This window comes from Notolabrus celidotus, chromosome 3 (genome assembly GCF_009762535.1).
Source record: "Notolabrus celidotus isolate fNotCel1 chromosome 3, fNotCel1.pri, whole genome shotgun sequence".
NCBI lineage: Eukaryota > Metazoa > Chordata > Actinopteri > Labriformes > Labridae > Notolabrus > Notolabrus celidotus.
In genome coordinates, this window is record NC_048274.1 from 13,162,584 (window position 1) to 13,190,364 (window position 27,781).

The following is a 27,781-nucleotide window of genomic DNA, read 5'->3' on the forward strand; positions in this document are numbered from 1 at the left end:
TTTATTTTTTAATTATTTATTGTGGACTATTTCATTAATTCTTTAGTTATTAATTTGATCTTTCCTTTTTTTATGTATTTATTTTTATTAAATATATTTCTATATACGTCTATATTTTATTAAATACATTTATTTACAATTTATTCTAGTTATTATTTTGAATTACATCTCAGTATTTTAATATTTTATTCTGTTTGAAATTGTTGTATTAACTTGTAGTGTAGCATCTTAGTTTCTTTTACTGGTTTAATTCCTTAGTGTTTTATTTTCTTATTCATTTATTTTATTTTGGTGGGTTTAATTTCCTTACTTTACCTCCAGTGTTTCCCCATTAAAATGTCATGACAGCGTTTCCCCAGTGTGTCAGCAACTTAAGTCATATTCTTAACCTTTCATATCGATTGTGGGATGAGTTTTTGGGTGGGGGTCTTGTTTTTGTATGTTTTATTTATTCTATGTTATGACTGCTATTATTATTTTTGTCTGATTGGTTGATTGATTGATTCAGCAATGACAGAAAACTGCAGTTATGAAAAAAAAAAGCATTTTAATTCATTTCTAAAATCATCTTAAACTATTTTCACACAGGATTTAAATTTTAAAGAAATAAACATCAACAACGACAAAAAAAAAAAGATTTTCTTCAGATATTGGCATTTCTACAGTGAATAGCTGGTGGCAGCATCAGGAGCCCAGAGAGGACCAGGATGCTGAGCTTCAGTCCTCCTCAGACCAGGTGTGCCGGTAGACTGTATCCGCCCTCTGGAGCCAGTCTACAGAGCAGCAGCAGCAGGTAGAAGCGCCAAAAACAAACCTCCCGCTCTCTGCCCACACCTCAAAGAGAGCGCCTTCCCCTCAGTACAACACCACACAAGTACGCGGATGACACTAGAGATGCACACCCAGGTCACATGGTGCGAAAAAACAGACGAAGAAATCCACTTTCTAAATCAAAGGTTAATACAGACATCAGATGTGTGCCTTGTGCCTCACGAGACCTAACTGAATGATTAAGTCTTGAGCAAAATAATAATTTACAACAAACAAAACACAAATCGAGGAGATCCTTAACTTAGTCTACCTGTTTTTTGTTTGGTTGTACTTTGTCTTAAAGGATCAAGCGGCTATGTCTCGCCTTACAAAGTGGAAGTGATGTTACAGAGGTAAAGCTCCTATAAAGCATAAAGAGCAGCAGTGAGAAAAAAAAACATTAAACACATTACTCTGGCATTACAGGAGCATTAGAGGAGAAGTCAAATTTACACGTCTTTAATTGTTGCTTTTCTTGATTGATGAATTCTTCAGAATCATTGTGTCACCTTGTCAAAGTCACTGAGAGTGAGGTTTGCCCCTCAAGAAGAGGCCAGACTAAAAAAAAAGGCTGGATAAGTAGTTTTCAGTTGTATGTGCTGTTGGTTTTTAAGTACTTAAAGGAAGGAGAGCGATATCAGAGAGATGATTGGTACTCAAAAAGGTGCGAACACCGCAGACTTACTAGAGATGAATCAGAATCAGGAGTATTTCTGAAACAGGGAGAGGAACACGCGATGAAGGGAGACTGATGGGAAAGGAGACAGGAGACTTAGACAGACAGGATGGATGTCTTCCAGCCTACTTTCATAATTCAAACATCTCTGCATCCACCTCTGGGGCTTTTTAATTGATTTGTCTATACATTATTTGATTCTTTTTCTGTATTCAATAGCTTTCGTACTTCCCTTTAAACTTTACAGTACAATACACTATAGTGCACAATAGGATTTCTGAGCCTCTCTTGTGGCTCAGAGTGGAAAGTGAGAGCCTGTTAGCCTCACAGCGCTGGGTGGTGTTCAAGTATCTATCAGGCCTGACACTCATACTGAGTCATGTAAGCCTGTTAGCTTCGCTGCAGCAGCCACACGGTCCAAAAAAGACAGAGGGCGGTGCTATTTGCTCAGTCCTGCCCTGAGTCCTTGGCAGGGCCTCCGTCCAGGTAGATCTTGAGGGCCTTCTCCTTGCGTGGGGAGTAGCTGACGCGGTGTCCAGTTTTGAGCAGGCGGCTGCTCTCCTTCTTCATCAGCTCATTGCGCTCGTCCTCTGACAGCTCCATGGGCTCCTCTGTGGTGTCCCTGCATGGAGAAAAGAGAGGGGGAGGTTTCTTTAAGTTTGTCTCTCTCTTTGAAGTGCTGGAAAAATGATAATTCTATATTCTATAAAAGGCTTTTTTAAGCATCTCCTTTCTTGCGTCATACAAGTGTATAAAGCAGGGGTTCCCAAACTTTTCAGCCCTTGACCCCCAAAATATAGGTGCCAAAGACTAGCGACCCCCACTGTCCCTCAAAGTGATTTAATGTGGCTTCATTTATCTGGTCTGCAGAAAATTAACCTACCTATATGAGCATGTGTCTGTTTCCTTATGAAAAAAAAAACATTCTGGAAGACATCTCACGACCCCCCATTTGTGTTTTGCGACCCCTCAGGGGGTCCCGACCCACACTTTGGGAACCCCTGGTATAAAGGATAAATATCGTTTAACATGCTACCATTAAGGATATCAAAAATTTGCATATTTTACAGGGTGTAAGTCAGAATCTGTGCCTACAGGAACACATGATCACAGTTTCAAAATATCATAACATCCCTCTACAACAATATAACACAATATCCTATATCAACAAACGTGTGTGTTTATTATGATTCAGTCTGTGACCTATCACACAAACGCTTATGCACCAAAGTCCTCTGTGTCTGTTTGTCCGAATGTACCTGTAAAAGACCACAGCTCCGTCATCACAGATGTAAAGTGGCCACACGTTAAGAGTCGACACCTTTGGGTTCCAGTCCAAATCTTGATGGATCTCCAAGACAGAAATATCACAAGGAAATGTTCCTCTCCCCTGCACAGAACAGAATAAACATATTGATTCAGCAGCATAAATAAAGGGAGACAAAAGGGACTTAAGAGATAAACAAGCAATCTGTGTGAGATGCTGCTTCTCACATACCTTCGCAAACTCCAGCTGTTCAAGAGGAATCTCACTCATTTCACTGAGCTGTGAACAGAATGAAGAAGTTAGTCACAAAAAGCCTGATAGGTACAGTCATTGATATATAGACCATGTGTTGGTTAATCATTTATATATCTTTAAAACTTGTGATAGTCATTTTTATAATCTAATAAAACTACAGGATATAGCTCTGTTTTAAAATAAGTATTAGACAATCAGGATGAGAGAGATCATTCTAAATACACCACCATTCAACAGTTTGGACACACCTTCTCGGTCAATGGTTTTTATTCATTTTAATTATTTTCAACATTGTAGATTAATACTGAAGACATCAAAACTGTGAAATAATCTGGTTTTGCCATAATATGGATTACAACAGTAGTCAAATAGGGCTATCCATTGTGTACAAACCCTACCTCTGAACAACACAACTGATGGTCTCAAACACATTAAGAAGGCAAGTCATTCTACAAATGAACTCTTGACAAGGCTCATGTTAATGAGAAACCATTCCAGGAGACCACTTCATGAAGCAGACTGAGAGAATACCAAGAGTGTGCAAAGCTGTCATGAAGGAATAAGGGGGCTACTTTAAAGAATCTAAAATATAAAACATATTCTGGTTTGTTTAACACTTTTTTGTTAATTAAATAATTCCATATATGCTCTTTCATAGTTGTGATGTCTTCAGTATTAATCTACAGTGTTTCAAATCCTTAAAATAAATACAAACCCTTGAATGAGAAGGTGTTTCCAAACTTTTGACTGGTAGTGTAGGTGTAAAAACTGATAAAGTACATGTCACAGTCGTACCTTCTCCTTGAGTTCCTCTACACTGCTGCTTTCCAGAATAACTTCCTGGAAGGGTCCGAGCTTCATTGTAGACGGGTTCCATCGCCGAGTCAGAACAGCCAGCTGGGACATGGACTTCATCTTCTCTGGGTCTGAGAAACAGATAACAACAGACAATAAGTTCCAGTTGGATTTTAACTGTACTTGGTTTCACCTGAAACAAGGACAATTTCCTGCACTCAGGTACTAATTTAATGCGCTGTGGTTAGTATCTAGCATTTCATGTCACATTATATACTTCTTTTTAAAAAAAAACTTTTTTCTCCAATGTTTTACTTTCAAATGTTTCTCTGTATGTGCTCTATTCTTCCTGCACTACTCTTGCTATTATGTCTGTGTTGCTGCAACAACCGAATTTCACCACAGGGATCAATTAAGTATTATCTCATCTTATGTTTCTAAAAAGGATAAGATTTCAAACAAATCAACATCAAACTAAATCCCAGTAATATTCTGCAGCTCATAATTCATCTCATCTGCCATGTTTGCATGACTCTGAGAACCAATCAAATTACAGTTTACATCCATTCGTGTAACTGTGGAAAAAAGGGGGGGGTTTATTTGTATAATGAAAATACTGAATACAATGGGACAAGTGGGTCTATATCAAACATGGGGAGGTCACAACAGAATCGTCATTACACTGGACAGAAGTTTGATCTTTCTGTTTCCCTGATGAGCTTCTTTTTTTTTAAGTTATATTTTTTGTGCTTTTACCTTTTTTATTTTAGAGAGGAGAGGATGATGGACAGAGCAGGAAACCAGCAGGGAGAGAGTGGGGTAATGACATGTGGGAAAGGGGCCACAGGCTGGAATTGAACCCGGGCTGCCCACTATACAGGCATGCAACTTAACCTTTAGGCTAAATCTGTGCCCAGAAGTCCATTTTTGTGACGGCAGAATGAACTACCTGAAGGTTTAATATTAATTTTGTTCCTGAGATTCACGAGGAGGATGGGGCAAACATGGAAAGACTGAGTCACTGCTGACACCAGCAAAAAACTGTACACATTTAACACTGAAGCAGGTTTTAGCACACAATGTTAACTTGTGTTAGAAACCATAGTAAGAGTGTTACCATTAAGAACCTCCAGGAAAACCTCCCAGTTGGAGGAGATGCTTATGTCTTCTTCGTACACATGATAGTCCAGAAACACTGTGCCTGGGTTCTTCCATGTCTTTTTCCTGAGACGGACCCTGAACAAACACAAATGCACACACAGGTGAACACCTATACTTTTAAAATGTCACTTTTTGAATGTGAAAAGAAAAAGAAATGTACCTGTCAATGCTGAGGTCAAGCTTGCAATGCTCTTTTAACTGAGGGAGCAGCTCCTCCTTAGACTGTCTGACAGTCATGCCCTTGGCAAATACCGTGTCTACGAGGAACTTGCAGGGCTGGAGAGAAGAAAGTAGATAAACGATCAATATTTCTGATACCAGTGATAAGCTACAATGTTCATAAGAGCAGAGAAATACTTTAGTTCTTACCTCTGTTTCATTCAGTAGTAGTTGATACACCTTCACTCTGTATTCACCCTTTTTCAGTGCTCGGCCTAGTCGGATAGTTATCTGTGGGAGGAAATAAAAGGTCTAAGTCAAGCCTAAAATACAAGAAATGCCTCCTCCTAGCAGAAGATATGAAAGTAGAACAATAATCAGAAGAATTGATCCTGACCTTGTTGTCATCAGAGAACGATGAGAGGGTTTCGTTTAATCGTACGCTCTCAAACTCCTGGTTGTTGGCGTACACCCGAAACACCTTAAACTGTGTGGAGGCGACGCCCACATAGGGCTCCAGGTTCTGTTTGAACGCTGCTAAAGTGATCCTCTTGTCCACGTGAACGACTAAACCTGAAGCAGATCACAAGTAAACACATTATGAATTCTATTATTTTAGATGCACAACACTGTCAAAGCAAATTCAGTGACACTCTGCAAGAAACAAAAGATTAACAGCAGGATAATCAGACATGAAAACGGCATCATCAGCTCTGTTTTCATACATTTTTGTGCACCCCAGGTGGCGTCGTCCTGAGAACAAGGCTCCGTCCTGAAGTAGAGGTACTGGGCTTCTGCCTTGCTCTTCCCGTTGTCGTCGTACTCGCTGTCCGTTCCAGAGTCCTCTTCAGCGGTGTCCCAGGTCTCTTTTTTGCCCTCGTGGGCTTTGGAGCGACGGCTACTTGTGATGCTGTGCGAGTCCAATCCGTTGGCCAGCTGTATTGGCCCGCTGTCCGCATTACAAAGTGTGTCGCTACTGTGGCTGGAGCTTAGGATGTCACTGTCCACTGAGCTGGTGCTGCGGTCATTGTTCACCTCAGAGTCCGAGCGCTCCTCACAGGCAAAGTGGTTTTCAGGGTCAGAGGAGGTGCCGCTGCTGCTCCCTACCACAGCCCTGATCCGGTTCTCTAACTCTCTGTTGTCTGCAGCCACACAGAGCGAAGAGTTTGAGTCGGCCTCCTGTGTCAGGGATTCAATATGTTCAAAGTCACTGGCGTCAGAGCTTTTCTGGCTGTCACTGGTGCTCGAGCCCTGCTGCTGTTGCTGCTGTTGCTGCTGTTGCTGCTGTTGCTGCTGCTGCTGCTGCAGAGACAGATTCTTTAACTTTTCTGTGCTCTCCTCCAGGATAGCCTCCACAGATTTCCTGTTACCCTTTGACCCCTCACAGGACTCCTCAGAGTCACCGCCTGCTTTTTGGCTAGAAGTTCTGTTGGCCAGAGTGCCAGGAGACTGCTCAGGCAGTAAGACCAAGAGTCGAATCGTGTTCCCATGACGGTCCAACAGTTTCCACAGAAGGGAGTCGGTGAAAGCAATCTGACGATCCGGCGACTCAGAGCTCTCCACAAAAACCTGAGAAGAAAAAACAACAGATTCAATTTAGACCTTATAGTTTGATTGATTATTTCACTGCCATATTATTACAATTAATTTGAAAAACATAATCACTGGAAATCACAACAGATGGAGACCTTGTTACTCCTGAAGAACCCCTCAGCTTTCAATGTCTTGTTTGGGACATACAAGAGCCGGAGGTCATTGTAGCAGCGCTCCAAGACCACTCGCATGTTCTCTGCAGATAGCCCTGTAGCCTAAAGAGGAACACACACTTTGAAACAACCACTTTAAAGCAACTTTAAATGGGTTCAACCTAAACATTATTTTACAAAATGTTCTGTGTTTATGCTTCAAATGAAAACAAAAGTATGACTTAAAGATTCAGGGAGGAAAAAATAAAGAAAAGCTGCAAACCTGTGCAATAAGCTGTTTGAATTCAGTGATGGACTGGTTCAGGTACGCCCGAACACTGATTGGAGAGGCGATGGTCTCACTCTTCAGATCCACAACATGAACCTTCACCATCACCTCTGCAACAGAAACACGTACAGGCATTAAGACATGACATAATACTGCTTCGTAATCTCACCATCTGCTCTTGGCACATGTGCACGGTGTAAACAGTCTACATGTTAGCCACTGACCTCCGGGTTTGTAAGGCTGGAACACTTGTTCAGGTTTGCGCGTCTCCAGCAGCAAGTCAAACATATACGAAGACTTGACTCCTCCCAGCAGAAGGCCCATTGGCGTGTCCTCCTCGCCTTCATAGGAGCGCTCCAGGTATTCGTGGAACTCGTCATACTTTACCAAGCGGCAGCAGTCCAGAGAGACCGTTCCCTCCAGCTCCATCAGCTGTGTTACACAAACAAATGTACAGAAGAGTGAATGCAAGATCTACATTGATAATGAGAGATCCCATTAAAAGCTTGTTTAAGACTTCTGTACAGGATTTCAGAGACATTGTAAAATCAAGAGGGTACGACAATCAATTAACCAACAACAAACCTTGTAAGCCATCTCTGTCGCTTCTCTGAGAGTTTTGTCTTTGTGTACTTCTAGCTTGCTCTCCATCATCGTCTTCACAGGATGCACGCAGAACAGCTTTATCTGAAGGTTCAAAACAAAACAAAACAGAAATCTCAGCAAGACAAAATGGCGAGGCAATGCATCAGCACATCCCCGTACAAGGGCAGAACAACAGATCTTGAGCTGATTTACCTTGCAAGTGTTGCGCTCGATCTCTCTCTGACGCTTCTCCTGCTCTTCCGACTCTTTCTCCTTCTGAACCAAACTCGTTATGTGCTCGGGGAAGTCGTCCACTGATAAATACTCTGCAGACAGGGGCCACAATTAAAGTGTATATTACTTATATGTACATTATTAAACAATAACAACAACCCTGCAATGCTGAAGGGAAGTGAGATTATGAGGAATGTTCAGATGCAAGAGCTCAGGCTGTTTGCTTGAACAGTAAGAGAGTTGGAAAAGTTACCATGATTAAAATTAAACTTACTTGCATTCCTTGAGGAATCTTTCAATCTATATATCAACATGTATGCATTTGTAGAGCTGTTGGGAGAAAACACAGGTCTCATTAATGGATGTAGTGGAATAGAACTTGAGAATATAGTCCTGAAACCCCCTTTACTTTCCTTATAAACAGATAAACAAGGCCGGTACATTGTTTAAGTATTAACTAGGCCAGGGGTTCACAAACTTTTCGGCCCACGATCTAGGCGCCAAAGACTTGCGACATCCACTGCCCCTTGAAGTGATTAAATGTAGCTTCATACTTAATTTTGCTAGTCTGCAGAAAAAGTAGCCACCTACATGAGCATGTGGCTGTGTTTCCTGTTCTATTATGAATTAACCGCTGCTACTGATGCTTTTATTAACTAACTGTAAACTAACCCTAACCTTGGGAGTCATCTAAAGAAAGGCAAAAAACTAATGAAAGAAAATGTATTTGCATGGTTTTCTTTCCCTAAATGAATCACTCTAAGAAATACATTTTTACAGTAACGGCAATATACGACATTTTAGATTAGTTAAAAAAAAAAAATCTTGGATTTCAGGAAGCAGACCACTGGCATATATTCTGGGAATGTCCAGTGTTAAGACCCTTCTGGATAGAGTTCAATAAAATATTAAAAAGTATATTTAATACTGACCTGCCCCTACAATTAACTGCACTGTTTTTAGGAGATCTAGATTTAAAAAAGCCATTACGAGGCTCTGGTTGCTTTCTGAACCTCCCACAATACTGGAGTGGATTGATATAGTAAATGATATTTATGTTATGGAAAGGATTACTTTCTGTTTACCACTTCAGAAGGATGTATTTATTAAACTCTGGACCAAGTGGACTAAGTATGTAAAACTCCTACAGACAGATTTTGTGGATGATACCATTCTAGGAACCAGTGATGCTGTCTCGTCTTAGCTAATTACATGTTTATCTGTTTTTTTGTGTGTGACTTTCTGTCACTTATCTCTCTCTGAAATGTTTCTGGCACACTCTAGTGTTTACATATCGTCTCCCCCAGGTTGTATTTAGTTCTAATAATCTTTAAAAACGGAGGACTGCAGAGGAAATGAACATTATTCTCTCTTTTATATGTCAATGCTCTGTACAACAAACTGCTGTCCAATAACAAAAATAAAGAATTTCAAAAAAATCTGGCGACCCCCATATTTTGAAGGTCATGGGTTGAAAAGTTTGGGAATCCCTGACCTGGGCCAATACAGTGAACTAACGTGTGTCAACCCACTCAGGAAACAGATGAGACAGACCACTGACCTTGCAAAGGCACTGGAATAATAGCCTCTGCTCCCTGAGGACCCCCCATAAGTCTTCCTGATATCATCATGGGTGATCTGTCCAACAGAAACGCAAAGGAATACAGTTATTCAATCAGCAAATGCCTCCATGTTCACATTAAGCAGGGGAGGTGATATGAGGTGGTCTGTTTGCTGAGTGGTACTGATGAAGTCTGACATTCACATGCTGTAGGATGACATGATGTTACTCAAGGCCTGACGCTGACCTTGCTAACGTGCTGATCGTTGAAGCTGTACCACTGCCCGTCATTGAAGGATTTGATGCAGGCGTAGTAGTGGCCGCCCGCAGCACTCCCAGAGTGGACCATGACGGAGAACAGTTCGAAGGTCAGAAGACTCTGAGAACAGACAGAGAACAAATTATATTGTTGAGATAGAAGCAACAACCGGGCTCTGTTTTGATGGTGTTTCACATGTAGAGTGTGACCAATGCTGTTGACAATGTGTCGGATAACAATACAGCAGATGAAATGTAAGCTCAAGATGTGCTAAATTTGCAGAACTTAAGTCACACTCCTTCAAATTTTTTGAGACAAAGCCACCATGATCCATAAAGTTTGTCTAGGTCCTCATCTGAAGAGTTTATCTCACATCGTAACTGAAAGACAGACATCTCACGTTACAGGAAAGGAAAATAAAGCATCATTTTCTCAGCTCAGTCTGTTGCTCGCTAACATTTCTCGGGGTCTCTCCCACGCACAACAATACTGGAACAGCTTCTCATTTTTAGCCGCTGAAGGCCGACGCTCTCTGTGGTTAATATGACAAACCGCGCTGGCAGCATGTCATATCAGCTGTTGCTAATTAACATTCATTCGGTGAGTAACTTGATAACAGGCCAAAATAAAACTTGGCTGCCTTCAGATACATCTGTCTCGTTACTCTGCCAGAGACTTTTATAAAGCTGGAGTACTATCATCAGTCTATCGTGCAAGGGGTTAACAATAAGTTTGGATCAAGTAGCTTGTAAAAATAAAGTGTCGAATTTAGAAGGCTGCATGTTTGAATCAGATATAGTCAACATTTGGTGAATCAAGGTATCAGGTTGGACTTAGTATTTGAATAATCCTTCAGAAAAATATCCTCAGACCTACTCTACAAGTCAAAAGTTTGGACACACCTTCTCATTCAATGTTTTTATTTATTTTAAATATTTTCAACATTGTAGATTAATACTGAAGACATCAAAACTGTGAAATAATCTGGTTTTGCCATAATATGGATTACAACAGTAGTCAAATAGGGCTATCCATTGTGTGCTAACCCTACCTCTGAACAACACAACTGATGGTCTCAAACACATTAAGGCGGCACGTCATTCTACAAATGAACTCTTGACAAGGCTCATGTTCATAAGAAACCATTCCAGGAGACCACTTCATGAAGCAGAATGAGAGAATACCACGAGTGTGCAAAGCTGTCATGAAGGAAAAAGGGGGCTACTTTACAGAATCTAAAATATAAAACATATTCTGGTTTGTTTAACTCTTTTTTGTTAATTAAATAATTCCATATATGCTCTTTTATAGTGTTGATGTCTTTAGTATTAATCTACAGTGTTTCAAATAATTAAAATAAATACAAACCCTTAAAATGAGAAGGCATTTCAAAACTTTTGACTGGTAGTGTATGCACTCAAACACACGGGTAACCAACAATGCAGATTAACTACAATCAACAATGTCAAAAAAAATCGAGTGGTCAAGATGATCACCTTTGGCTTCAGCACCCTCTCTGTGCTGCCGGTGCTGTCCAAACAAATGCCTTCATCCACACAATCATCGGTGGAAAAATCGTTGCTCATCTGGTCACTGTGGCAACTGCCTTCATTCTCAGCTCCACTGTCAGTGCAGCTCTCTGTCTGAGGCGACTTCTAGATAAGTGACCGTTACAAAAAATAATAGTTGAGAGTTTAAAAAAACATAAAGGGACAAAGTATTCAACCATAATTTGTATGATAGAAATACTGTGGGCTGCCAAAAACTTTAAGTATCCTTTTTGTACTCCTGCTCCAGTTCAAGTCTTTAACTCCATAACACTTCCATTTCTTGCCCTCACCTCATCCTCCACATCCATGAACGGACTCATGTCAAGCTCCTCTGGGAAAGTCATGCGGTCGTTCAGCTTGATGCGATGCATAGTGGTGTAGTCAAAGTCGAAGCGCTTCAGCTGGAGTGTCAGCAGGTAGGGAAAGTGCAGAAATCTCAGACCCTGTGAGGAGAAGAGATTATTAGTTATCAGACTGGTCAATAGCAGGGACACTTGTCCTCTCTCAACATGTCACATTTTCAGTGAGCTCACCTTACGGGCGTCACATTTCTTCTTGCAGCGTTCACAGAAGTACTGGTTAGGCCCATCCAGAGTTTCTGGTTGGATAAATGCCTGCAAAGCCTCTTCCTATAGCAGAACAGAACACTTCATAATAAAATACTGAATCATCACAGACTAATTTAAAGTAACTCTGAGTGTCAAATCTCTTTAGTGTTGTGTTGTGTACGTTTAAAGAAAAAGGCCAACAGACACCCACCACACTGCCGTAGGCCTGGCTGGCTCCAAAGGGTCTGATCACAAGAGGGATGTCCAGGTACGTGTCAATCCTCCAGCTCTCATAGCCACACTCCAGACAGCGGACGTAATCCTTCAGCTTCCCCTGGTACAGCTGGTTGATCAGGTCAGCCTGATGATGTGGAAGCATGACAGACGGGCCATTTCAAACATTTAACAATGGATTGTTTCCTAGGCATCAAATGTTTTCTGCTTGCTATTAATAAAGGAGACACCCGATGTGTCGTTTATATCTGTATGACCACCTGTCAGTAGTGTATACAGATAGAGACCTTTCTTTTATCAGTGGATGGCAGCCTCTGACATTTAGTGTGTTACAAAGGTGCTTACATTTTTTTGTGATAGGAAATTTCTGAAGCTTCTCAAACTGACAGTCTAAATATGACACGTATATAGAAAGCAACTGACCAGGGAAGGTATTGTATAAACTTTTCTTTTAAAGGTCAGTCTGACAGCAAGGTAAAGACTGGGATCAAATCTTCAGTGGTTAAGAAAGCTTTGCTTCCAGCAATACTTAAAATAGATTCCATGCTTCATAGCTTTAAGCGGTGGAAAGTAACAAATTACAGTACTGTAATTGAGAAGCTCTTTTTTGTACGTGTGCTTTAATAGTTTTAGAAATTACATTTTGGGGGCAATGTTTTGGCCTGATGGTTAAATTGTGCGCCTATATAACCGCAGCCAGGGTTCGATTCTGGCCCAAGGCCCCCTTCCTGTATGTCATTCCCCCACCATCTCCCCGGTCACCTGCTCTATTCACTGTCCTCTCCTCTCTAATAAAAGGTGTAAAAAGCACAAAAAATATGAAAAAGAATAAAAAAGATTACATTTAAAATTAAAATTAAAATTGTGGGGCGTATTGTATATAACCACATTTTTATATAGCATTCGTTACGCAGTGAAACAAAGAAAAATAAATATAAATTGATTCCCAAGAGATCCCCAGTCTAACGTCTCACATGTACTCCAGCTGATACGGACGTGCTGGATTCCAGCGGCATCAGCTTCTACTACTTGTCTCGTCACTATCACCTCTCCCTCTGTCTCTTATTCTCCTCTATCCCTCTTTCCAGACCCAACTCGGTCGAGGCATGATGGCTGTCTAACATGAGTCTGGTTCTGCCTGAGGTTTTTGCCTGTTGAAATGAAGTTTTTCCTCCCCACTGTAACTAGCTACATATTGCGATGTGCAATGCTCATGGTGGATTAAGGTGGGGTCAGACTGAGTCTTATCCTGTCTTGAAGTTGGGTCTCTGTTCATAATTTTACATAGAGTGGTCTAGACCTCCTATGTTTGTAAAAGCATCTTGAGATAACGTTTGTTGAGATTTGGCGCTATACAAATAAAGATTGATTGATTGATGTAGAAAGGAGAAGAATATGCATGCTTGACCCAAAATCCTAACAAAAAATACAGATGAGGGTGAATCATGACGACATGCGAACTGAATTGAAGGTCTCAGTAAAGTTGAAGACAGTGAAGTGACTCCCAGGCTACATTTTTGTGATTAAGTTCATCTGCAAGAGCAAGAGAGACATCAGCTTTGTCATGCTGTGTTTACCCAGAGAACAGGAGCTATCTACTTTTAAAAACTCAACATCGAAACCTGCTGCACAGGTGAGTTTATCATGACTGTGATGTGAACGTGCTATTAAGTTAATAGTGGTCCTGTAGTTCAGCCAGAGGCTTTGTCTAATAAAATATCAGTCATGCATTTCTTTAAGATCAATTCTTAAAGACCATTAAGCCTAAGAGACAGATATATGCAACGCGTTGTTATTTGTTCATTTGTCTCTACAAGTTCCGCTGTTGTGAGACAACAACATGACCAGATGGCAGAGAACAGGCTAGAGCGAGTCGGACAACACTCAGAGGAAGAGGATTTCTCCTCCTCACTGGAGTCCAGAGGTCACAGGATACAGTGGAGCTGGATGAGTACCTTGGCTGTGCCTCAAACAGGATGGCTCTACTACACTCATACTCTCATATCAGACAGATTCTCTCAGACTACATAACCGGCCTTCTGCCTCAGAGAGCACTCTGCTGACTTTGAAAACGATTGCTGCTCAAGCTTGACAGCGAGGTAGTAAAGAAATGTTCAAAACATAGACAAAAAAGGGTTCAAGGGAATCATCATTTCCCTTAATTAATAATAATAGTTGGATTATCTTGTCTAACTTTAGTTTCTACTGGAATAATCCACCTGTTGGTAGTGTTTGGAATAACATATTTACTCTCATTCTTAGGAAGTATCTCTGTTCACATGCTATGGAGCATTGCCAGATGAATGACTCCAAGTTACATCCAACACTTGCTGCCACATTGCACTTAATCTAATGAAACCACCTGGCTTGAGACTCTCATACACTCATATCCTGAGAAACAGAAATGAGAACGCATATCTCAATGTTCAACCACACCCTCTATCACACACTTGATAAAAACAGAATGGAGGCACTCAACTTGGCCAGAACTATATTATGAATTAACCTGTTACATTATACCATTGTATTAATATTTTGAATCCCTTTATTATTTATTTATGCATTTGTCCTTTTTTGTTTCTTATTTGTTTTTGCAGGTATAGTTCAGATCCAAGACCCATGAGGGGGGTGGGAGGTTATAAAATTTGATCATCTGTAGGCTTATGTTGTCAGTTTGCATTGTCATCATTACAATGACATGGCTGTAAGAATTGTACTGACAGAATATATAGGACAATGTACAACTGCAAAATCAGTCAAAAATGAATAAAAAAGTGAAATGAAAAAAAACACATACTGATGGATTTCTCATAGACGTTTTTATGTGAACACTTTTTTGAAGCATATTGATTTTTGGTGCCACGTATTTGTGACTATTTTTTTTTGCTTCCATTATTTTGTAGTTTAATGCTACTTATTGTTTATTTGCCCAGATACTTCATTTATTTAGCATTTTAATTTTTGATTTTTATAGTTTGCTGCTGTTGCATTTTAGGTTCAATAGGTACGGTGTGACTTTAAACAGTTGTTTGTGTTTAGTTGTGGGAATCCCAGGAAGAATAGCAACCACACAGTGGAAGCTGATGGGGAAATTTAAAAAAGAATAAAAAATAAGAGGATTTTTCCCAGTAAAATTTAGTCCGTGTTAAATCAGTTGTATGATCTCATTTGCAGCTCAACAAAAAAGAACTGTAGGTAGTTTGTTAATGTACATGCTCGAAAATGTGTAATTTTCTTCCAAATTCGACTTTTAGGCTTGAGGGAAAGCTAAATCTTAAAGTCATTAACGATAAATTAGAGTGAGATTTACTCATCAGAGAGATCTCTCACAGGTCTTTCATTTCATTTCTAATTTTTGCAAGCTTCCAAATGTTGAACTACAAGAAAAAAAAAGCACAGTAAGATCTTATTTCTAAACAATCACATGCATTTGTAATGTGCTGTCTAGATACTCATGTGAACAGACCACATGGCTCTACATACGCACACTGGATTAAGTGTTTGAGACATTGAACAGCTGACCCTGAGGCTCTTACACTTTCCTACACTAGACCTTTTGTCTGGATCGTACAGGTGAGCCCTCACACTCAGGCTTTCTCTCTCTCCTACCTGCTCTGTCTGCTTCCACTTCTGCTCCAGGGCATCAAACATGACCCTGCACAGCTCCTGGACATCATGCTGCTGCCAAGCTAAAAACAGAAGCACAGAGAGAGTTCATTAGTGCTCAGGATGCAGAGTCATATGGTCTCGTCTCTCCCCAAACCACAGACAAACCATGTGAGAGTAGCCACAGAGCTGTTCATGTGCTCACCCTCACTGCTGTCCCAGCCGAAGCTCCGCGTCACATCAGTGGTCTCAATTGCCCGTTTCTTACTGGTCTGCAGCAAAACAAACAGCCTTTGCAGCTGATAGGGGATACTCGTGACTGGATCCTCCTCAGACTCCTCAAACGCCCACCTGAAGTTTGACAAAACATCAGGAATGACTTTTAAAATCTTTGCTCTCAAAGTAACACTTCACAAAAACTTTTACTGGTGTTGTTCCTCACTTGTAGAGAGCATTTCTGAACTCAGGGGTCATGAAGAGTGTTTGTAGGAGGCTGTTCAGATAACAGGTCATAGCTTGGTTCACCAAGCCCACGTAACCTACAGGGAGGGTAAGAGACAAGAGGTAAGAGGTGTATTGAGGTTGTAAAAAAGTAGTGTCATAGTTTTATAGCAAACAAACTTTCACCTGTCTCTGATTTGTTGAGGATGGATGAGTAGGAGTATGATGGATTGCTGTAGTCACCACTGCAGCCGGCAGTGCTGTCTCTAGGTAGAGGTCCAATAAATCGCTCCTGGGAACTGTCATCCACTCCACTACTGTCTGCTGTCCCCGACTCATCCTGCACACATTAACATCCAGAGGAAATGTCTTTACATTACAAAACCAAATTCAGTCTCCGCCACGCAAACCTGGCAGCGTTACCTGTGTTCTGTTTTTGTTTATGAAACAAGGCTTTCGTTGATTTCACTCACCGAGGCAATCTGTGGCTGCTCTCCATCTTTGTCCGTTAGCTGAAGGAAATTCCTTTTCCCACCAGGCTCGAACGCAGACTCTGAGAGGGACATCTCACTGCTGTGGTCCAGTGGTGCCTGCAGGGGTAGACAGAGTCGCACCAAAAATCACATGAATACAACAATCCCTGAAGAAAGCTGAAAAACAACTGTTACAAAACAGTCCAAACAAGCATCTTCCTCCAAGCTATGAAGGCAATAAACTCACAAGAGGACTTAAGATTCCCACTGTACTCATTCTCTGCAAATTATCTGAAGTGACGCAGGCGAGGAAAGTAGTTTGAAGCAGACATGGAAAAACAGCAAAAGACTTTCTTTCTCCTGAGCGAGCCGAGGGCAGGCAGGCAAAGTGCTGCAGTGGAAACACACAGGAGCTTAATCCACTGACCTACTCAGTGAGATAACAACGGACACAGCACCTGGGCTTTGGCTGGGTCAGCAGCAGGATTAGCCTGTGCTTATTTAAGAAAAGGGAGTAGTATTTACACAAACACAAATCAAACTTGTCATCTTCTATGAGTGAGTGTGTTAAGAGTTGAATGATTGTAGAGTTTTATGTGCTGAATGTGAGAGTTTCCACTGAACAACATTTCTAAAGACTTTGTTCGCGTTTTGAAGAGAACAATGATTTGACAACACACATTTATGATCATATCGTATCTTTTAGAATAGATTTTAAGATTATTTTATTGGTTTTTAAATCTCTTAATGGTCTTGGTCCTTGCTTTTATCATATGAGCCAGTGAGAGCCCTCAGGTCTTCAGGTAATGGACTTTAACAAAGACTCACGGTAAGGCAGCTTTTTATCATTACTGCCCACGCCTGGGGAACCCCCTACCTGAAGGTCTGAGGGCTGCACAGAGCATAAACATTTTTAAAAGCAAAGTCAAGACCTACATTTTAAGTCTTATTTTTAACTGAGTTTTATTCTTAACAGTTTTATTTATTTATTTATTTATTATCTAGTTCAAATTTTAGTCACTTTTATTCTATTTTATTTATTTATGCTTTTATTTATTGAATTTTTTAAGTATAGCATCTTATTTTCTTTTAATAATTTAATATTTTAGTGTTTTATTATCTTAGAAATTTATTTTATTTTGGTGAGTTTAATTTCCTGTGTTGAGTTTATATATTTTTTTAATATTTTACATCCAGTGTTTCCTCATCAAGATATCATGAGAGCGTTTCCTCAGTTTGTTCAGCATCTTCTTCTTTATTCTTTTTATTGTTATTATTATTATTGTTGCATATATTGTGTTTTTAACCATAGGAATGTAGGGTGGGTGTCGTGTCGGGTTGGCATTAGGATGGGGGGGTCTTTTTTTACATCTTTTTCTTAATTTATTCTATTTTAAGTTGTTTTTATGTACAACACTTTGTGTTACAATGTCATTGTATGAAAAGCGCTTTAAGTCTGATATATATATATGATGTGCAGCTTTTGTTTAGTCGGGAATCTGTTGTAATCGCAGTATACGCTCTTTAATAATGAACACAATCAATCTGTGGGTTTTGGGCGGGATGGCGGGTGGGTCTCCTTTCTTTTCTCTCAGTTAATGTACATTTTAAAGAGATTTGTTGCCACAGCTGTGTGATTTGTGACTGTAACATTTATATTTTTTACATCACCCTTTTTCCTTGAGCCGGGTACCAAAAGACTTTTGGCCTTGTCTGACTTAAAAATGAACCTCCAACACTATTACTCATAATACATAGACAACGCCCTTTACACTTAGTCTTGGTAGGGTCCTATAATAAACTTCTGATATGCTAAGAGGACCAGATCTTCAAAAAAAAGATTGCAACTGTTCATTTGAAGAACTGAAATTAAAATCAACAGAACTTAAAACGTTAATGTAGTTCCTTTTTTGGTCAATAAAAAAAAAGCAGAACAGTTATCTGGTCAACTCAGCGTACATCTTTAGAGTCTGCATGAGAATCCAATATCTCCAAGTGAGAAGCAAGAATTTCAATATATGAAGTGTTCTGGTTTGTATTTGTAGTCTGTTAAGTATTGCCCACTTATGTTTCAAAGGTTGGTTGTTTGCAAAAAAAAGAGTCAATCTGGAGAACTTAACAGCTGAAACAAACATAACACACCTGTATCATCTGCATCATCAACTTTTTAAATCATTTCTAATAATAGAAATCGAGTAGAAGCACAGCAAACAACACAGTTCCTAACATTGTCTCTCAACTCAGTCTCAATGTTCCTGCCTCAGGCTGTCAGTGCCACTGTAAACAATGACCCGAGTGGGGGAAAGGAAGTCTTGTCCCGTGAATCCTTTGTTGCTCATCTGAATAACTCTTGGTTGGACCAGAAGCTCTGTCAAGCTGTCTGTTGTTCTCAGAGGCTATGGTATCGTCAGACGTTTTTGCCAAAGGGTTCGGATATTGACAAAGCATTGACCTGTGTTTACATTCTACATTAGTCATCGAGCCTCTCAAACTGTCACCTAATATTTGCACGCTGTAATGCATCAGCTCTGAGTTAGCCTTCACCTAGAGTTGTGTTTCAGTCCACCGGGCCAATCACAAAGAACTCTGTTATTTTTCTGTCAGGGTCTTAGGCTGCGAAGTGTCCATTATTGTTTACCAGTAAGTCTCTACCTTTCATCAATCTGCTATTTAGTGTTTGATAGGAGGCATATCTGGGCTTATTACGCCTCCCTCCGTGTCATCGATGATCTGTACTGCAGTGCTGTGAATGCAGAAAAGTCGGCCAAACTCATTTGGAGCCAGATGTTGGTGCAAACTCCTCGACTGCAGTCCCTCGTGAATGACTCTTGGCTGACAGAGTTGTCACGGGCCAGGAAGGAGAGATGTTGTGTTGTGCAATTTCCTGACAGCACTAATTCTGTGACTGAAAATCCCAATTCGGGCACAACCCAAGCACCTAAATCAGGGGTGTGTTGATGATAATATGGTGAAGCAAAAAGCAAAAACAACAAAAAAATCAGCTGGAAATTTCATTCCAAACCACTCCTAAGAGCAAGTTTGAGGGTTAAAGCTCCGACTGATTCACAACCTCACGTTTTCCACACTCTGAATCTAACGAACAGCCACTTTAAGCCTTTGCATGTGCACTATTTGAATGAGCTGTGTAGACTTGAGTTTGCAGAAACAAAAGTGACTACTTAATTAAGTGAATGATTGCCCTCACCATTTCTGGCGTATTTCCCCAAGCCAGCTCAAAGGTGCCATTCACATATCCCGCTTTGTGTGCAACATCTTCATAAAGTTTGGAGAGGGTGGTGGAGGCGGGCAGGTTGAGGGTGAGCCTCTCGTTGACCGTCTTTGCACTGGTGATGTCCTGAATGATGCACAGCACTCGGGGCTCCTCGGCTGCATTTTGGATCTGCAAATGAAGAGGAAAGGGGGGAAGAATTAGCAGGATGGACAGGCTTCATTTTCTTTGTGTACTTTGAGTTAAGAACACCATGGACCAATCAAAAGCAAAGTGTTAGGGCTGTGTGATGAATGTCATCATCAGAAACACCAAAAATCACACAACATGCCTTTGTAATGCTACTATACTTGTTACAGTTTGAGTAATAACTCTGATAAAGTTATAGTTGGATATAGAGCTGGGCGATATCGAAAATGATGTTATCATGATAAACTATGTCATATCTTCAAGGAGAGATGTTTGGTCCTGAGTGAAAGTTGAAGAAGCCGGAAGGTTTGTTAGCTTGTATCTGGATTTAGTTTTCTGATGAGCTTCTTGAATCCATCATTTCTGACGGTGCAAAGTAAGTAAAGGTGGGTACACACTACAGGATAATTGGGCTGATTTTTGTCCCGATCTCCCCCTTACGATCAAAGCCAGCTAAGGCCCGATTGTCCGATGTTTCCAAATGACATCGTGTCGGATTTTCCTGTGGTGTGGGGTGTGTTAAGAGTGGTTTTGTCCAGTCCAAGCTGCTCAGAAGGACTAAGAAGGAGAGATCGTAAATAATGAACATGTTTAATATTTGCGACTAGAAATCCTGAAGTGTGTGGGATGCTGCGAGAGGAGCCGAGCACGTACAGTGTGTAGTGTCACGTGTACTGGAGCAAAGGCCAATCAAGATGCAAGCTGACTCCACTGACTGACATAAGAGGAAGTAAAAACAAACAAAAACATGGCGCCAGTGAAAACAAAAGTCTCATTTTTTGTGTGTTTTTTCGGAAAGTAAGAGGCTGAAAACAATCATCATTGATTCTTCCTGTTCGTCCGCCATTTTTGTTTACACCGAAGTCACTTTTACTGCGCAAGATTTTGAATATTGAGCGTGAAGAACCTGATACTCTGCAGAAGAATCTGTTAGTGTGTTGTGTGCTCCTTAGTGCACACCACACACTATAAGATCAGAAGAGAGAGATCTTGTGCGATCTGTCTCGTGTTATCATCAAGTGTGTGGTCTCTAAATGTGAGAAGGTTTGAAGAATCCTGTAATGTGTGCCAGCCTTCAGATATGTAAGTTTTCTTACACATCGCCCGTTTCAGCTGTTTACATTATGCTCCAACCGTCTTTAAGCCCCGCCTACCTCTCACCCTGCGACATGATTGGCTGTTCAATGCCGTCTTCTTTTTCTGTCTAATGTTGGGTGCCAACTAGCATTTAAGGCTCATTAGCGCCCCTCCTTTTCAAGTGGTTGCCTGGTTTAATTACAGGTTTAAATATATCTAACTTTTATTGAACATTTGTTATATTTATATTGGGAAAAATGTAATCACGATAATTATCGTTGTCGAATTATTGCCCAGCGCCCTAGTTGGATATCTAACTGTCTCATAGTTTTGGTACCAACTGATCCCTTCGTTCAGCCAGGCTCCTGCTCTGTTGCTTGCAATGCGATCACCAGGGATGGGTACCGAATTCGGTACTTTTATAGGTACCGACCGAATTCCGTCGGTACTACCAAATACCGATTCACGTAAAATCAAACGGTGCCATGTTTCGGTACCTAGACGAATCCTTGTGACTGTGAGGGAGTTGAAGAATAGGCGGTTTTTTTATACTTTCACCCTGTAATTAAGTCAGAGGCTGATCGGGCGGGCGGCTCTTCTCTCTGTTTTCTGCTCTCTGCATCTGCGCGGGAGCGTGCCAAACGGAGCCTGCAGCTGACGGGCGCGCGCACTTTTTCCCGTCTGCAGGCGTTCACGTGTGTTCATTGATAAACTCCCGAAAGAGCAATTAGACGCCACGAGCACGTGTCAGCTAATATATATAATCACCTATATAAACCGGTTTCTGTTCATTTCATGTTAAATGAAAAAAATACGTTAAATTAAAATTTTGTTTTAGATTCTATTATTAAACAAATTAACATTTATTACCACATAAACACACGCAAAAGTACAGAAAATTGGTACCGTTGAGTACCGGTACCGATTCCCAGGTACCGGGTATCGGTTCAAATGTGAAAGGTACCCATCCCTAGCGATCACATACCAATTGTTCTCCATAACAAGCCATCCAGCTGCTCAAACATGCCTCACTCTGCTGTACAACACACCGAGTTAGACGAGCAGCGATTCAAAGACACAGCAGCTCACTTTTGCATTTGAACACTCCTCGGACTTTGTTCTGTGACTGACCTGGTATGTGCCGTACCTGTTCAAGCTGAAATAATTAGCACTTAGCACAATTGGCGACTGAAAGCTTGCATCAAAAATGAAAGTAGCAGAAATTGGAAGAAAAACTCACTCAACAGGAAGTTGATTACGACACATGCAAAGAGGGCGCCAGGCTTGTTTTTTTCCACCTCAGGTAAAGGTGACTACAACAAATTGTTGGGTGTATTGGTTAATTAAACACAGCATGAACAATTGATAATGGGTAGGTTATAGAGGAATTGGATTTTTTTTGGCATGTTTCCTTTGAAATAAAACGGACATTAAATTCCATAAACCTTCTCACCGTGCAGAGAACTGTTAGACAATTACGTCTGCTTGTCATCATGTGAGCTTTTATTTGATCAGATTTATTACTAGAGTTAAATGTGCAAATATTATGTAAAATGAACATTACATTTGCCTGAATACCACTGAAAAGGAGTGCCTTCAGAAAGTTTGGCTTATTTCTACGCAAAATTATTATTCCCCTTAAAAACAGACGAAAAAAAAAACTCTGTTTTTGTTTTGCTATGCTTACGTTGAATTTAATTTAATATCAGAATCAGAAAAACTTTATTTATCCCAGGGGGATATTCAGTTGTTACAGAATGCTGTTATATACAGTATGAAAAAGTAAAAATATTAATAGAAAGAAGGAATAAAATAAGATATAAAGACGAATGAAATCATATAATTTGGATTAATAATAAGTATATATAGAAACGCAGAATAGTTACAGTTCGCTATTTACAAAAGCCCTAATAATGGTAATAAAAGGCTAATATCTAACTATTTCTATGCTTAAAGCTTTTTAGAAATGTGAGCATTTTAAGATATAACTTCTAGTACGTCATGAAGTAGATTTGTATTTCATTGCATGTCCATATGCTGGTCTGACTTGTGCAGTAACAGCATCACTGCAGTGCTGCTTCATGCATCTGTTTAACACCATGCTTTATTATGAGAGCTGTCTTCTCACACCACACACCAGGCATAGCTACCCGAGTAATCCTCTTCATCTCATCAAAAATACTCTGTCTGCAACTCCAAAACACGCCCTAATAATAGACAGAGACAGTCCGAGGGGGTCAGACCAACTTACAACAAACAAAACAAAGCAAATAAGTTGTAAAACATACCTGAGTAATAAACATCAGAGAATTCTTTAGGCTAGGTGAAGCAGAGTTTGAGGCCTACGTCTTCCAACACTGCTAAGCAAGCCAATGACTGCAGGAAGATACACGTTAGTCCTGTTTTAGGAATCTGTGAGGTTTGTCATCTAGGCAAAATGTGACTGACAGGTCATATAAAGAAGCTGCAGCTGACAATACACAAGTGCATTATGAGATTAAAGGTTATTTTTACTGTGGATATAATCACAAGGTGTTGGCATGAACTCAAAGGTACTGCGAAGGCACAGGCTGTGTTTCTATGCAGCCGTCACTGATTCTTAATGGCATCAAAATAATGACAGACACCGTAGATGTCAAATGTCAGCAGCACCCATGAAATGCAACCGTAAACACACAAACAGGCGAGCAGAGCGGAGACACACAGGTCACATTTAGATGATTTAGATTTAGACTAATGGCTTCCAACTCCACGGGGGTGCTGTTAGTGTTCAGTGTGTCTCTGCTTTTATATGAGCTCCACAAATAAGCTAGCTTCCTCAAATGCTTCTAAGTTGGAGGAACCGTTGGCAGTCTGAAAGTGAAAGTAAAATCCTTGTTAATAACTCAGAGGAGGTTTTAAGCACAGCTGCGAGGGACAATTGTAGTTTCCATTTGAGTGATAGATGAATAAAGTCGCACAAAATGCAACAAAGATCTATTAAAAAAAGAAATGCTTGAAGAAAAATACAGGCATGAAAAAAAAGAGAGTAACTCAATGGAAGGCAACAAAATCCATTTTGTGGTTGGGGCAAAATGGTTCACTTTGTAAAACCTTTAAAATAACTGATTTCTGTATTTTTTCACATTTATATTACAGATTTACAATCTATGTCTTTGGATGTGTTCCTGTTGGAAGTCCCATCAACTCACGGTAGTTCAAAGACAATGTGACATAAAACCATAAACACTGACTGTCACAAATCAATGATTAACCATGGCAGCCTTTATGCACAACTAACGGCTAATAGGTCATCAAGATAGTATGATTTTTGGTTACGAGAAAGCAGCAGGATAAGTTAGTTAATATACCTTTCATATCATTGTAATCCATTCTTTTTGTTACATCCTTTTCATGCTGACTGATAACTACTAAATGGCAGTTTGTTGTTGGAGGTTATTAATAGGGATGTCCCAATCCCGATCTCAAATACCGGATCTGAGCCGATCTGGACGTTTATTTAATAGATCGGTGGTCGGCATTTGAGTCGATCATCTCATCCGATCATTTACGTCCGCCGTAAATGGTAAATGGACTTGTACTTATTTAGCACTTTCCTAGTCTGTCTGACTACTCAAAGCGCTTTTACACACTACTCGTCACATTCACCCATTCATACCCATTCACTCTCTGATGGTAGAGGCTGCTAATGTAAGGAACCATCAGTGTTAGCTAATCTCATTCATACACATTCACACACCGCTGCACAACAATTTGGGGTTCTGCCAAATTGTGGCTGCCAGAGCTGGGATCGAACCGCCAACCTCCCAAATGATAGATGACCGACTCTACCCACTGAGCCACAGCCGCCCCTGAACAAAATCTGCAGCTGAAGCTGTGCAATTGAGAAATTCTGAGTTTGCTTATCGTGTTTACATAATGAGAAAGTGATAAAGGGACATTGATGTAGAGCTCACGTGCACCGCCAGACACGGCACAGAAAAGAGCCTCTGCTCTACGCACCCTGCGGTAACTCTCCAGGGACATATGGTTCAAAAAGGCAAAACATAATCCAAACACAGGACAGTCTGTCACATCTCTATTCACCTTATTTTTGAATGCGGAAATAAAGCTATGACGTACTCCCGCGTCATGTGCCGGACATCCGGTTGAAAATATTCGTCATTATGTGGTTTGACAAATATTTCTCCAAAATTTCTCCAAAATATTTACGTTCTCCGTCTCGCAGCCGGATGCTGCCGTTTACAGCAGAGCTTGTAAAACAGATTATGAGTACGATGCTAGCTGGATTAAGTTACATGGAATAAACATAAGACATATGCTTGTTATTATTTCGATTACTTATTTTTGTTAGAGGAAAAAAAACTGTGCAGCTCAACTCTCTTTCCTCTTGTACAAGTATCGGATCGGGAATCTGTATCGGAAAATATTGAATATCAAAAAATTGGATCTGGATCGGGGGCCAAAAAAGCTGATCAGGATATCCCTAGTTATTAAATCACTGTTAATAGCTTTCCCAACAGCAATGGAAATCATGCTTAGAGATGCTTTATGTCTCTCTCTTGAGACTGTTGAGCTATCCCATCTGAAATGAGGTCAAATGATGTATCTAAAGACAGTATAGTGACATTTCAGACAAGAGGTTTAGTTATCGTAATCCACACAGCAGAACCATTGCAAATAACCAAATGTTACATGGTTGCATGTGTGAGTGTTGTTGTTATGTGACTGCTGATACAAAGTCTCTGCTCACAAATGATCCATTCATTTGAGATCAACAGAGCTCTGAGTACTTCAAGTATCCCAGAACACCACAACAGATTTACCATCCGATGTCAACACCAGACGCAGCTCAAGTTACCTGCATTATCTGGCCTTCATTTAAGCTCAAGTCTTGCTCCACATTATGAGTCAATCATATATTTCAACACAGAGCATTAAAGCACTGGATGTGACACTTCCCTGGCTTGTGTGTTTCCACACACTCAGTTTGTCCATAGAGGTTAAATCTTACATATGGTCTGCAGGAAAAATAAGATCAAGCAAATCCACAACAAAGGCTGCAAAACAAGCTTAAATATATTTTTGAAACAAGGAAACAACAAGGGAATTTTCAAGCTTAATCTTGTTACTTTGGCCAGTGAGGGCCAGTTTGAGGCACACTTTAAAAAATAATTTAACTATTGTTAATTTTTGGTGTTATTCTCTTAAACAAAGGAGTTTCTTTCTTAGACTATATTGCAGGAAAAAATGAGTATTTTTTAATCTGATTGACAAGATAAACAACCGATCCATTTTAGGGATGCACGGAAAATTCGGCCACCAAAAATGGCCCAAAAGTGCATTTTTGGTTTTCGGCCGCAATACTTTTATCACCGAAACAACACGGCCGAAACAGAATGTTGTGATGACGCAAGCAAAAAACGCGGCCAGTATGCCCTTGTCTGGATAAGGGCCAACATGTCTGCATCTGTTCTTCCTTTAATTGCAGCACTAAAGCGTCTTCTAAGCAAAAAGGTTGAGACGGACCACTGAGTGAAAACAAGGAAAAGTTCACTCTTAGAGTCTGTCAGCACACGTTTCACTGAGATCTATTCGGATCCTCTGCACTTCATCTCGACTGTACTTGATCTGCGTTATAAAGATCATTACTTGGATGTGGGAATAAAGCAGCGCGCACGAGAAATGATCCAGGCCGCGATGGATGCGGAGAACCCGCTTGGAGACAGAGAAGCGAACAGAGTGCAGAAAAAATGACTGGTCTCTCTGGATCAGATGAGGGGCATGCACCCTCGTTGTCTGATATGTTCAATGAGATCCTTGATTTTAGTGAGGTTAGTACAGTCAGAGCCATAAATGCAATGATAGGGGAGACCGGGGACAGCTGTAACATTTTTGACATTTCTGTCTATAGCTTTGAGCTCTTTTAACCCAGTGTGTTCAAACTGCTATACAAACTAGCTTCAAGTGTCTGCTAATAAATGAAAAATGCCTAGAAAATGCCTGTGCAACACAAACAGAAAATGCATGGCTTAAGGCTGATTTATACTTCTGTGTTGAATCGACGGCGTACCCTACAGGGGTCCGCGTAGCTCCCGTACCAGAGGCATACGTATGTAGCTGACGTGCACCTCCTACAAAATGTAACTACCCATAGAGCCGACGCAGACCGCAAGCCCTGTGATTGGTCTGCTTGAAGGCATTATCTTTCCCGCATTTACAGCACTTCCCGGACATTGGCTGCACATCGGCCGTATTTTTCATCTCCTCCTCTCTATTCTTCATGTAATCATGTCTGTATGATAAACAGCAACATGTATAAGCTGTAGATTAACATAACATCAGAGACACCACAAAACAAGCGTTTTGGAGGAAGATTGCTGCGTGACACGGACACATCGAAACACAAGTATATGGTGATCATGTCCGTGTCAACCCCTGCTGCGTAGGGGAGACGCAGAAGTATAAATCAGCCATTAATCTCAAATCCAAGGAGTGAAATGTTACAACTGTCCCCGGTCTCCCTACTAATAATTGGCATAATAATTTATTTTGGTGTTTTGGTTTTCGGTTTCGGCCAAGAATTTTCATTTCAGTGCATCCCTAATATATTTATGCCATAGTGAGAATTTAATTCTACAAACATATTCTTCACCATGTCATCCTTTTTGTACTAAATACATACATATTCATATATT

General features: G+C 40.4%; 1 protein-coding gene across 1 annotated transcript in view; it reads right to left on the reverse strand.

Moving 5' to 3' along the window:
• Positions 1–1,241: 1,241 nt before the first annotated feature.
• Positions 1,242–27,781, reverse strand: part of usp47 (ubiquitin specific peptidase 47) — a 28,022-nt gene continuing 1,482 nt past the window's right edge. Inside the window, exons 2-28 of the mRNA XM_034679736.1 lie at positions 19,794–19,988; positions 16,589–16,705; positions 16,302–16,455; positions 16,117–16,213; positions 15,880–16,025; positions 15,678–15,757; positions 12,046–12,195; positions 11,820–11,915; positions 11,577–11,729; positions 11,233–11,391; positions 9,725–9,856; positions 9,478–9,554; positions 8,191–8,246; positions 7,896–8,008; positions 7,683–7,784; positions 7,322–7,529; positions 7,092–7,207; positions 6,812–6,931; positions 5,849–6,692; positions 5,521–5,696; positions 5,334–5,414; positions 5,125–5,240; positions 4,921–5,039; positions 3,804–3,934; positions 2,985–3,032; positions 2,746–2,876; positions 1,242–2,108 (exon numbers count right to left, since the gene is read on the reverse strand). Coding sequence (XP_034535627.1) covers positions 1,934–2,108; positions 2,746–2,876; positions 2,985–3,032; positions 3,804–3,934; positions 4,921–5,039; positions 5,125–5,240; positions 5,334–5,414; positions 5,521–5,696; positions 5,849–6,692; positions 6,812–6,931; positions 7,092–7,207; positions 7,322–7,529; positions 7,683–7,784; positions 7,896–8,008; positions 8,191–8,246; positions 9,478–9,554; positions 9,725–9,856; positions 11,233–11,391; positions 11,577–11,729; positions 11,820–11,915; positions 12,046–12,195; positions 15,678–15,757; positions 15,880–16,025; positions 16,117–16,213; positions 16,302–16,455; positions 16,589–16,705; positions 19,794–19,988 — 4,092 coding nt within the window. The 3' untranslated portion in view covers positions 1,242–1,933. The remainder of the gene's footprint in view (positions 2,109–2,745; positions 2,877–2,984; positions 3,033–3,803; positions 3,935–4,920; positions 5,040–5,124; positions 5,241–5,333; positions 5,415–5,520; positions 5,697–5,848; positions 6,693–6,811; positions 6,932–7,091; positions 7,208–7,321; positions 7,530–7,682; positions 7,785–7,895; positions 8,009–8,190; positions 8,247–9,477; positions 9,555–9,724; positions 9,857–11,232; positions 11,392–11,576; positions 11,730–11,819; positions 11,916–12,045; positions 12,196–15,677; positions 15,758–15,879; positions 16,026–16,116; positions 16,214–16,301; positions 16,456–16,588; positions 16,706–19,793; positions 19,989–27,781) is intronic.